The following is a 12,255-nucleotide window of genomic DNA, read 5'->3' as shown; positions in this document are numbered from 1 at the left end:
TCAACCATGATCAGATGTCCTATATGCCAGGAACACGTTCTTCTATCCAGAATTAACGAGCATCTCGATTCTAGCTGTCAAAGATTTATCGCAAACACCCACCTACAAAATACGACATCGTCTTCTCTTATCGAGAATGGCAGCAACTCACAAGAAAGAACGAAACAACTTCAACTGAAAGACGGCTACGGTTCAACGGAATTTATTGCTTGTGGTACCGGGGGATTGAAAAGAGCAGTCCCTCAACCACAGTCTACTATCGCACGAAAGAAGCCATACATAGGATCAGCAACGGAGCGACTACGTCTTCAAACTGCACCTTTAGCCGAGCAAGTCCGACCACGATGCTTCGACGACATTGTCGGTCAAGATTCTCTGATCGGCCAGAATGGTACACTCAGACGATTGATTGAACAGGATGAGCTTCCGCATATGATATTATGGGGGCCTCCAGGAAGCGGTAAAACTACAATTACGAGGATCATCGGGCCTATGATGAGGAGAAAGGTCTACGAGATCAGTAGCTTGACTACAACAACGACAGAGTACAGAGACATAGTCACGAAGGCCACACAGGATATGCGAGAGGGCCGGAAAACATCCATCGTGTTTTGTGATGAGATACATCGACTCACACGTCCACAACAAGATATATTCCTCGATGCCGTTCAAAGAAATAAAATTTCTCTTATCGGCGCGACCACCGAGAACCCATCATTGAACATCCACCATACCCTTGTCTACAAATGTAGGGTCTTCACTGTCACAAAGCCAACTTCCAATGACTTGGTCACTATCCTTCGCCGTTCGATGCAATCACAAACCCACATGAAGTCACTACCGTTTCTGGACAACGAATTCCTTCAATACATAGCCGGATTTGCTGATGGCGACAGTAGAACCGCGTTGAACGTCCTGGAGATAGCTACGGATCTATGCACACGCCCAGGAATGACCAAGGAGAAGTTGAAGCAATCATTGACTAAGAGCCTACTCTACGACCGATCGGGCGACCAGCACTATGACACTATTTCGGCACTCCACAAGTCAATCCGAGGCAGTGATCCCAATGCTGCGCTATATTACCTCGCTCGAATGCTCCAGTCAGGCGAAAACCCTTTATTCATTGCTCGTCGGCTTATTGTGGCAACATCGGAGGACATTGGTCTGGTGAATAATGTCTTACAAACATATGCAACTTCGGTCTACCTGATGATTGAGAAGTTAGGGATAAAAGACGCACAGTCTGCGCTGGCTCAACTGGTGATAACGATGTGTTTGTCAAAGAAGAGCACTCGATCTTATCGTGGTTTAAATAATGCTCTTGCTGCGGTGAAGGAGCCTGGGATGGGTGATCTTCCAGTGCCTTTCCACGCCTTGGATCGCAGGCCTGAGCTTTTGAGGGAGGTTACCCGGCTCATGTCCACTCACTCTACACAAACCCAGGGAGGGCATGAATCCACCCAGGGTTTTCTTCCACGTGTTCTCGAAGGACGAAAGTTTCTGGAAGATACTGATTTCTTGTTCAAACGAGATCCCGACTTGAGTTATGGGTGACTGCCAAAGGCCGCCACGGCTTGATTATCGGCGTACCAAGAACCAAGTTGTCGGTATCCGAACTGGAACTTCCATACTATTATATTGTTTTGATATAATGTATTCATGCCACGTTGTTTGCGAATACTGTTCTTGCCTCTAGTTTAGTGACAATCTGAAGTAGTGGACTGTTTTCCTTTTCATGAGTCATGCATATATACTCCCTCTGAAAAGGGTATGGAATACATAAGTGATGCTGATCTCACACCTAGCGTACATACATGACTAGTACGGCAGACTACAGTTCCATAATCAGGCATGTGATTCCGATACAAGCCAACTTGGATTTTGCGGCCATCTTCTTATGACTAAGGTACAAATCTGTCGTACTGGGTACCGTAATAAGGTCCACAGAGTCCTTTGTCCTTGCCACGGCAGCCGATAATCCACCATACAAACTGTTGACTGCAGCGCTGAATCTGATTCATGACTCCGAGATTAAGATGCCGCAATTTCTCACAGAAAATGGGGACTTGCCAGCATGGCTTACCCTACTAGAGGCCTCAGCCACGCTGTGTTGCTATGTGCCATTTTTGCCGACTGAGTGTGTCTGAGCCGGATGAGTCTCTTTTGCTTGTGCTGACGCCTTATGCACGACGGGTTTGGTAGTGTCTGCACTATACAGTGCTAATAAAGCCTTGCCCTTGACAAGGTCTGTGGGGTATTATGTTCGAAAGCCGCTGCTCCGTATCTGACGTATTCGGGTTAAAATCAAGTGCTGATCGACGCGGTAGTTGACCGGCTGCTGCCGTCATCCTTCAATCATGATTATTTAGAAGGTCTCGGGATTTTGAACAGCATCAAATGTTTTCGCGAAGCATTTAACCATTCTTGTAGTTCAATGTTTGGGGTTTGAGTAAATCAAACCCTATCCTAGAAGCAACAACCAGTCTTTCTGGAGCATGCGCGATAGCCAGAAGGAATGGTTACCATTATCTCGGTCATTCCAAAATTCTTCAACGAGTTGAAGAGCCATAAGATTTGTGGGAAGACGATTCAATGAATAGATGGCTCGCAGTCTTTCACGCACTTTATCGCGCAGGGAGTTATTTGACTCGGTCAATTCGGACCCGGCTGATAGGAGAGCGAGAGATTGGAAGTTCAGATAGTATGACGATGAAGGAATCAGTATCAAATGGCGTACTGTCTCTTCGGCGTACTTTAGTATCGACAGCTCTTGCGCTTGAGTTATATCCCGATCCGTGGAACAACTCCTCTGTGCATGAACTCGAGATTGATAAAGTAGAACGAGACCTTGATAGCGGAACGCTTCGTATAAGTGGACGAGGTCGGGATTTTGGGCGCTCGTCGTCCATTCAATAAGCTGGGCCTCCAGTATGGCTTCTTGAGTGAAGTTCCGATTCTGCGGCATATCATGTACCTTTCGGCAATACCGTCCGACATTGGCTATTGTAAGGAGTAGGCTGCTACATGTTCCGTACATCGGATGGTGCCAGTCACCCATCCTATGCACCGCGAGAGATATTATGAATGAGTTGATACTCTGCGGTTCACCGGGTTCTACTAAGAACGAACTGCACATGTCCCAGTAAAGATACACTCCCAGGCAGAGTCGAACCACAGGGTCATTAGTCGTCGACACAGATGTGTCTTGAAGCATACTGTTGATCAAGGCACGGGCACCAAATAAGTGCTGTTTGCCAAAGTCCTTCGGGTCAGGATCAACAACTTGCATAAAAGACAATAGCATTATGGTCAAGAAGTGCGTGTAGTGAGCACGTTGGACTTGATCTATCTCTCTTCGAAGGCAAGCTATGGCTTTGCCATGTTCCTCAAGGGCCAGAATAGGGGCCTCTGCCGGGAAGTACTGTTCATGGTTGGCACTGACTGAGTGGATGGCATGGAGTAGTGCTGGGGATTGGGCTAGATCTTTCAAGATAGGGAAAGAGAACGGATTGTTCTCCGGATCTATGACGAACGCTTGGCTGACTCTCTCCAGGTAATACTGTAGTAACCGTTGATTGACATGCGTTTTAGGTTGAATTGAGAGCCACGGTGCCTCAACTTGCCATTGTGTTAGCCGCGGAACCGACGTACAGACCAGACCTCGACGCTGGCACCGCTTGCACGTCGGGTAGCCTTCATCGCATTTGACCCGCTTCGCCTTGCATTCTCGACAGCCGAATTTGCTTTTGTTTCGCGCTCGAACCGGTAAACCCTTGTACTCTCGATGCGTAGTTGTATTTGCAGACTCGCTGACTATCACTTGTTTGAAACGTAATCCGCGGACCTCCATATCTGGTTGGATAGACTGCTGCATTAGAGACGAGGATTCGGGTAGGATCTGAAGAATCGCCACGAGGGTTGCCGTATCACCAGTAGATTACTAATATCATCCGCGACACCAAACCCGTTTTAACTTACGGTACCATATCCGATCCGTCCTGATTTCTTGTTTGTATCAACGACGCGGCTGCGATCATTCTGCCCCGGCGTTGACTGTGTCCATGTCGCGCGCATGTCGTTGAGAAAGCCCGAAAGTCCTCGTGATGTGCAGAGCGGCCAAAGGAGCCATGATCACCTGAAGCAGCAGCACACAGAATCTTTCTTCAGGTGCAAAATTGACCAGGTGTGAGGCGTCTTCTTCTTCTGTCTGCCACCGAGCGCAGACCAGTGGTTCATTTTCAGCGCGGTTATGTAGTTCGAAAGATTCTTGCTAGTGCCAGTCTCCAGTGTATAATGAGAGGTGCGGTATGATATGCCGCAAGCAGTCTTCGCCAGACCACCCACAATTTACCATAGAGGGGCTTTCGGTTTTGATGGGCAGGGGCGAATGACTGGTTTGGCAATGTGTTTGAGAGTTAGATGGTAAACCAATTATCATGGCGTTGTTTTGCCATTTGGCCACGCAGCATCGGTATTGGCTCGAAATATATCATGGCACGACTTCATGTTAACATACATTCGGGTCATCAGTGGCTGTGTCCATGGAAACTGTGAGACCTCCCCACTATAACCTTTTCCTTTTCTGGACAGATCCCGAAAATTATCCCAATCATTCGGGGCCTAAAGTGCCACGAAACCTAGTAGTAAAAACCCTGGACAGGAACTGAGAGGCACATAGCTAACTCTATTCTGTGAGGATCTTCACATCTCTGCGCCAGGCAGTAGCTGCCAAGAATGGTTGTCCACAATATTTCATTATTAAGAGTACATACAAATCGCCGCTTGGACCCACTCTAATTTCCTTTTCTGTCGAGAATGCGAGGTTGAACAGGCGCATTGGGAGAAGGTTTCGGCTAGCTTATGGCACCTCCGATGTACTTCAAGTCAGTGATACCCTGATAGTTGAATACACCTACTAGGAAGCACCATCAAGCGCTGCCTCTGAAATTCCCAAGAAGCAGACTTCCGCTGACTATCGAAACTACCCACAAGATGGATAAGTTGACCATGGATGCGACCGACATGTCACGGTTCGACGCATTTTCCATCATCTCCGTCGGCTATAAAACAGTTGGCGACCATACAATCACTGTGGATGTGCTCTATCCCAAGATCTTGAACGACTCAACGCAGCAACACAAGTCACCCTCCGGCCCCCGACCAGTCCTACTTCGCTACCACGGTGGTGGCCTTATTGCGGGCTACAGTCTCTTTCCTCCATTCTTCAGCCCGTGGTATCTCGAACTAGCGCAGGAGTATTCAGCCATCATTGTTTCTCCAAATTACCGACTGTTGCCAGAATCTTCTGTACTGGATGTGTTTGAGGACGTGGAAGACCACTGGCGTTGGATGCATCAATCGCTTCCCGCACTACTGCAGCGGGAAACAAAAGGTACCTTGGAGGCAGACTTGAGGCGTATTATGACCGTAGGTGACAGTGCCGGCGGATACCTCAGTTTGCAAATGGCTTTAAATCACCTAGACGAGATTCGGTCGGTCAATGCCGTTTATCCTATGGTTAACCCGAAAGCACCCTACTTCAGCAGTGGCCAGGAGCGACCTGTGTTCAACCTCCCGACCTATCCACCTGATACGCTGAAATTACACCTAGACAGTGTTAGAAGACAGGAAGCAGTCACGCAGAAGCCTGTGGTTGTATCTGCTGCTGCTGACGCTGATCGATTCCGCTTAATGTTTTCGGCATGCCAGAACAGCCAGCTAGGGCAAATCTTCCCAGAAGCCTTCATAACCCCCTATCTGCTTGAAAGGCTCGATGCAGGAGCACGCTTTCCACGTGGTGGAGTCTTGGTACTTCATGGACGAGATGACAGCGTGGCCCCCGTCAAAGAGAGCTATGCATTACAGGGGAAACTTGCCCAGGTTGACCCAAATCTCAACTTTCAACTTGTCGTGCGGGATGGGGAGCATGGGTTTGACCATTTTGCTAAGTTACATGATGATTGGTTATGGGATGCTATTCAAGACATTGTTAGATCCTGGTTAGACTGAGAATTTGAGATTCTGCTGAAGGCCAGAAATGCGCTCCTTCAATACTTGATCTGTAGGTACGGAACAATGAACTACCCGCCAGAGACTTGAAATGATGTATCGGGTCTATATGGACAGCAGATGGATTAATAAGTTCACACATTGTATTGGGTGGGTAAATAGGGGCTTGAATAGAGCAGCAAGCTACCTAGACGGTGCCTGGCGACCGCTACCGTACTAGGCTGGTGTATCTTCATTCTCTTCTTCACCATATGTATCTCACAATTGTTGTTTCTTTTACTAGAGTTCTTGAGGTACGGGATTGTCGTGGTGTAGCTGTTCCTCAAAATGAAAGTTTTTATTGTTTATGGTGTGTTTTTCGCTACTGATGGGTAGTTCGACCAGAAAGGGAGAAGATCTGCCATGTAAGATGTGACCTGTTTTAGCTAGATGAGATTGAGTCTCAAGTTTTGTTAGGTGGTCTTGTGTGTCTTGTTTATATTAATATGATACTATCTATAGATGAGGGTTGAGTATGTTTGACGAAGCATCATGGAAACAGGAAAGAAAAGCTTTGATGCGCAAGAAATTCGAATATATCAGGCATATTAGCCATTCTAAACCAAGTGAACTACACCTCGACACATTCCGGAAAGAAACTCGCCTATGCATCACAGAATTAAATGTGCCCAATTCCACAATTCTTAGGAACATAACCCCGAGCATCCGTCGCAGAACCAGCCGGTGCAATAGTCAGTCCGGAAAAGTCACTGAAAAAACCAGTTTCGGAGCTGCTAAAAGCACCAGACTTGCTGTAGCCATTCGGCTGGCAAGCGCGGCCCAAGGCGGACCTGCAGGATGCGACGTTGGCTTCGCTGGCGCTGAAGAGCTGGTTCTCGGACTTGGCGGGTGCGACTTCGACGACATCTTCGAAGAAGCATCCCTCGAAGATACCACGGCCCTTTTCACCGCCCTCGATGGCGTGTCCAGGGATGGAAGACCAGACGCTGTTCACTGCGTGGAAGAGGGTCGTGCCGGAGAGGGCGGGGCCACGGCCGGTGGTGTGGTAAACGTAGTTGTCTGATGAAGAGTTAACTCAGTTAAATGTATGTATCATCAGGTTTCTCGTGAATTCATACTCTGGAAGGTAATCTCGTCTCCTTTGCCAACTAGCTCCAATGTCCAGTAGTGGTGGTCATCACAGCCTGCGGAATGGGTGGTCTTGCCGTTCAGGAAGTTGTTCGACCAAGTCATGCGGGTGTTGGGGTGGAAGCCTGTAACGTAGTGTTGGCGTCCGATGAGGGAAGTCTAATTCATCAGTTAATATTAGTAACGCAGTTATGGCTATCAGGAACTGGAGATGTCTGTCTTACCTCGCAGTGGTCGATCCAGATCAGGTCAGCGCCGAAGAAAGTAAACGCGTCGCCACCCCAGACAAAACTGTATTTAAAGACATTAGAGGATTGATGTGTTATAAAGCATGCGAGAGCTCGTAGTCTTGGGATGATACATACCCAGGGTTGAGATCCGTAATCTTAATGTTCTGCACAATGATATTGGAGACACCACCCTCAAAGTAGAGCCCCTTTCCACTGAGCACGCCTTTATCTCCCTCACCAACAAGAGTCTTGTTGGACTTAATATGAATGCCATTCTTGGCAGCTTTATCGTACGTGACGGTTACGGCGGGATTTTTACCACACCATCCATTGGAGTTGATGGCCAGCTGGCAGGCCTTCCCGGTACCCCAAGGCGCGCATCCAGCTTCGGTCGTGGTTCCCTCGGTTCCGATGAAGTCGAAGGTTTTGGTGAGAACGACGACTTGGGGCTCGTCGCTCTCAAGTAGGGAGACAAGCTCCTCGTTGGTTTTGGGGTAGCTGGGGGTTGTATCGCCACCGCCAGTCACGCCGGCTGCGAAACCCTGTGCGGCACCTTTGACGACACTTGCACTGGCCAAGGCGGCATTAAGACAGAGAAGATGTAGGAATGAGACCTTCATGGTGAATAGGAATTGAAAAGGTATAGATCGGTTTGACAGACAGGAGTATTGTCCAGAGGTCCAAACCTTCATTCTTATGTACTTCAGGTCACCTACCGACATATCAAAGCCAAGGATTGAATTTTGCCGAAGAAAAGAACCCCAGTAGCTACAGGGGTCACTGTTGTTACAAAGTGATCATAGTTCCTCCAGCCAAGAACTACTCTGCCCCACTGTAATGCAGCCGAATGCACAAGGAGGAAAGACCTGCAGTGACAGTTGTTTCAGGTATATATTTGTTCATGGCACACAATTCTCCGACTGGAGTTTGTCTCATACCCTGAAAAGGATCACGGGCATTCGCCATACTCTGTGGGGAATCAGATATTGAAGACTCATTGTACACATTCACATTGTATACATTCATTGGTTTGTGTTGGTTGTTTCCCCTGAGCAAGCTGCCAAATCAACCTTGAATTACAAGTCTTGGAAACAACCTGAACATATCTCTTAGACGGTGGCTTTTCTCCACAACAATTTGCTGGCTTTTTTGGTTGACACTGACGCCATAACCAACTGATTTGGAGTGGGTCTGCAAGACCCTGTGAGAACTAACTTGAAGAAGTGAATTCCTGGAGAACCCTGACCCACCCTCCCGAGACAGCCACGCGGCTTTCCGCTCAACAGCCGAACGGGATGTAACCCGTCATGGCTCAGAACAAACAGACCATGCATATATGTCACAACTCTACATATAGCTCCTTCATTTCAGAATTCTTATGATCACATTGCATTGCAGAGTGCTTATCCAGATTATAGATGCGCTACTAATCAAACCGCTCGATGTCTCAGGCATCTCTACTACCGATCCTTCTCATACTAACGATCCTATTTATGGTACCTGCATCGCGGGGAATACTCGGACCCAGTCGGTGAAATTACACGCAAAAACTGGAAATTTTCCGAGTAGCTCAATCCTTTCCTTATAACCAATCTATGAAGATCTGGAAGAGGGCACTCTACGAGCTCAGGCCGAGGATGTCAGCTTTTGTGGCCCCTGTCACATGTTTTACACTTAACTTGGCGAACCAGTGGGTGAAGATGTAGAGAAGACGGTCAAGGGATAGCATAGCTAACTGTCAGTTCTCGGCCGTCCTCGAGTCTTGGATCATCACGTTCAAATTGAGGTGTATGTCCCAGGCATCCGTGTTCTAGTTACAGTACGTGTGGGGATCGGTTAGCAGTAGACTCTAGCAGATGAAGACCACTGATGATATAAAAGGTCGCACGTTGGCAGGTGCACCTGAATGTCCACTTCCCGCCAGCATTGTCGTACTAAAATGTGGTGTCCATGAAATTCGCAGCGAGATTGAAACAATTTAGAGAGTTGAGCATCGTGAGCTCGGAAATGGTGGCATGGTGCAGTCCGTTCGTGCCCAGAAGGCAGGGAGGATGACACTGGAATCTTAAGCAATCGCACCACCAGAACTAAACGGTTCCTAGAGTAGGACATCAAGATCAATAAGCTAATCACAATGAGTTTGATGATAGAAGAGGAATTCTTCACCATGAATCACCCCCTTTCCATTGCCATAGATGTTGGGACAGTAATCTCTCCGTTGCTAGTCTGACTGGACGCGATATATCGTTTTTAGTCTAGCGGTTAGCATCCCGACAATAGATGTTCACGTTATCGGCTGGAAATCGCCAGAACCGACTCGCAGTCTGGAACCAATATTGTAATGCCTCGGTTGTCCAGAGATTGAGATGCTTTTCTGAAAGGGAAATTGCCCAAACGGCGAAATCAATGAGGCTGGTGATCAATAACCAGAAGGATTATTGAAAAACTTGATCATAAAATTTGCGGGACGTGCCAGCTGCTCTCGTGCGCAAAGTTTTCCCATACTTTTTGACAGTTGCGGTCAACAAGGTCAATGCCAGTTACACTGTGGAACTTGAGCACATCGACATATGTAATCCAAACACCTTTATAGTTGAACATTTATTCCTGCTTTTGTAAAGGACAAGCACATACGACCACAGGGTGTGGAAAATAGGGCTTCCCGTCCGCTCAGCCGTACTCAAGCCACACGCCGGGAGGTTAGTAGTTGGGTGGGTGACCACCAGCGAATCCCTTCTGTTGTATGTTTTTGGGTTTATTTTTGTCGACGATAGTTAAATTTCTAGATAGATGTTATATTACGGGAGAATAAAGATCTGCATCACGTTGCATATACATCCCACGAAAATCGGATAGGTAGAGGCGATCACCTAGTTGGGCAGCTGGCGACGAGTCAAAGCTAGGCGATAGCCGAGTCCAAATAGCACACTTCAGTATGATATGTAGTTTTCTTCTGTTTTCAGTTGAGCCCATGAACTATACGTACCGTTTTCACCATTGTAATCTCCGAAAGCTCCTAGATCATAAGACTTCCACCGCTTTCCACTCCAGTCAACATCTGGCCTTCCAACGGTAGATCACCGCATTGCCAGTAAGCAGACAACATATCTTAGAAACAATGTTCTTGATACCAATGAATAAGTAACAGTCTCAACTTGCAGCTTACGCCCATAGAATGGCCCGTTATGTGGCAGTTAGCACTTGCTACACCTTCCTATCGATATCAACAGGGTGAGATTAAAATGGCATAATGTATAACATCGGTATTCAAAAGCAAAAAAACTTATCATCAAAGCCAATTGTATTTTCACCTTGTCCCTCCAAGAAACTTGGTCAATAGTTCTCACTAAGCAGACCATGAACAATGGTTTGGGACTAATAGCCGCAGCAACCGGCTGAACAATCCAAATATGATCTTCTTTCCGCCATTATCTCTATTATGAAGTTCCAGGACATTTGAGAAAACGGTCAGACTTCCATTGAGAAGTTGAGAATTTCTTCGTGAGTAAATTCCCGTCATTGGAGCACCTTTCTCAGTCTGTAGCAGATAGCCGAAAGAAACAGAGGTCATCCAGTATGACCTACTTTTAAAAGTTTGAATATTCAACCCAAGCTGGCACTTTCCTAATGCTAAGGCTTTGCAAATCAGGCAATCTCTCAAACATAATCCGCTATGCGACAGGAAATTTCCAGGTATAATTCAGGTTTACCTGCCTGTAGTGAGACGAATGTTGCGGAAACTGCCACATCAAACTTATATACTGCGAAACAAGTGCTACCTACAAAAAATATTAGATGACGATACCATCACTGAAAAAGATATAAGAAGCCCTTGCTCACCCAGCATTTTGGGAATTAGAACAGATCGTTCACTCTCATCTTTCTCAACGAGTACAGCCAAACGATCCTCTCATCCACCATTCCAACAACGCCCAAGACGTACACCCATCACCATGCCTCAAGTTGTCCCCGAAATCAATTATGTCCCTAGCACCCTCCTGCACTCGACCAGCCACCTCAAAATCGAGTACCTGGAGCTATGCGGAACTAAGCCCGAAGAAACGCAAGATACCATTGGCGGCACCAACCTTCACCTCCTCACCAACATCTGGACACTCAAGATCCAAACCAAAAATGACCCGGACACCAACACCGGCGCTATCAGTCTCATCCTTGACCTTTCACCCCTCGGACACAGCAGTCCCTGCCGCATGCATGTCACAATCACTGACGAGCCTCGCAGCCCCGCTTATGCCAAAAAAGAGAAGATCATGAAGCGCGTGCAACTCCACGAAGTGGAATATACTGTCGGGGGTCTTTGTGAACTGATCGTTGCTAATGACCTTGATAGATACAACTATGTCAATAATCGTTTTTATCAGCAGAACAGGCATTGGTTCAAGAGGCTTATTGATGAACTTGGGGGAAATCAAAAAATAAAAGAACAGGAAGTGAGGGATGCTCAAAATGCTGTCTCCTTTGTTTGGAAGGGGCCAGGAACTGACCACCACAATCACGTGGATATTGCAGTCGGGTCTACCATGGTGAGGGGCACTATTGATCGTCGTGAGAGAGAGGACCTTGGTTTCTGATGGTATGAACGGGGATGATTTGGGGGGGGGCAATGTGTGGCTTGCGTGAGTGCTTGAGATTGGTTTTGGTTTTTAGGCTAGGGTACTAAATTGTTAAGATGCCTAGGAATCAGATTCTTGGATTATGAATTTTGCAATAACGTACAGTCATGTAGACTGCTTCGGAGTAAATCTCTGTAATATTATCGATTAAACTAGTAACGAGTAGAGTGCCTGGTACGTGCATATCCTGATAACATGCCTGATGGGCTGTACTCCACCACATATGTCTTTTCTCACTACTCCGATGATTA

General features: G+C 47.1%; 5 protein-coding genes across 5 annotated transcripts; 3 read left to right on the top strand and 2 right to left on the bottom strand.

Annotated features, from left to right (window-relative positions):
* Window positions 1-6: 6 nt before the first annotated feature.
* BO79DRAFT_216533 (P-loop containing nucleoside triphosphate hydrolase protein) lies at window positions 7-1,557 on the top strand (the record flags this gene model as incomplete). The annotated part of the gene is made up of 1 exon (XM_025683325.1): window positions 7-1,557. The coding sequence occupies one exon, from the start codon at window positions 7-9 to the stop codon at window positions 1,555-1,557; it is 1,551 nt and encodes a 516-aa protein (XP_025541213.1).
* Window positions 1,558-2,028: 471 nt separating this feature from the next.
* BO79DRAFT_263149 (uncharacterized protein) lies at window positions 2,029-3,877 on the bottom strand (the record flags this gene model as incomplete). The annotated part of the gene is made up of 1 exon (XM_025686640.1): window positions 2,029-3,877. One exon carries the CDS (start codon window positions 3,875-3,877, stop codon window positions 2,465-2,467), a length of 1,413 nt encoding a protein of 470 aa, XP_025541212.1. The 3' UTR covers window positions 2,029-2,464.
* Window positions 3,878-4,995: 1,118 nt separating this feature from the next.
* Window positions 4,996-6,012, top strand: BO79DRAFT_144293 (alpha/beta hydrolase; the record flags this gene model as incomplete). The annotated part of the gene is made up of 1 exon (XM_025678373.1): window positions 4,996-6,012. The coding sequence occupies one exon, from the start codon at window positions 4,996-4,998 to the stop codon at window positions 6,010-6,012; it is 1,017 nt and encodes a 338-aa protein (XP_025541211.1).
* Window positions 6,013-6,670: 658 nt separating this feature from the next.
* BO79DRAFT_253784 (polysaccharide lyase family 1 protein) lies at window positions 6,671-7,990 on the bottom strand (the record flags this gene model as incomplete). The annotated part of the gene is made up of 4 exons (XM_025686018.1): window positions 6,671-7,071; window positions 7,131-7,299; window positions 7,365-7,431; window positions 7,506-7,990. The coding sequence occupies 4 exons, from the start codon at window positions 7,988-7,990 to the stop codon at window positions 6,671-6,673; spliced, it is 1,122 nt and encodes a 373-aa protein (XP_025541210.1).
* Window positions 7,991-11,323: 3,333 nt separating this feature from the next.
* Window positions 11,324-11,962, top strand: BO79DRAFT_253783 (uncharacterized protein; the record flags this gene model as incomplete). Its single annotated transcript, XM_025686017.1, has 1 exon — window positions 11,324-11,962. The coding sequence occupies one exon, from the start codon at window positions 11,324-11,326 to the stop codon at window positions 11,960-11,962; it is 639 nt and encodes a 212-aa protein (XP_025541209.1).
* Window positions 11,963-12,255: the final 293 nt, after the last annotated feature.

This window comes from Aspergillus costaricaensis (genome assembly GCF_003184835.1).
Source record: "Aspergillus costaricaensis CBS 115574 unplaced genomic scaffold BO79scaffold_11, whole genome shotgun sequence".
NCBI classification, from domain to species: Eukaryota; Fungi; Ascomycota; class Eurotiomycetes; order Eurotiales; family Aspergillaceae; genus Aspergillus; species Aspergillus costaricensis.
This window is presented reverse-complemented; position numbering and strand designations above follow the sequence as displayed.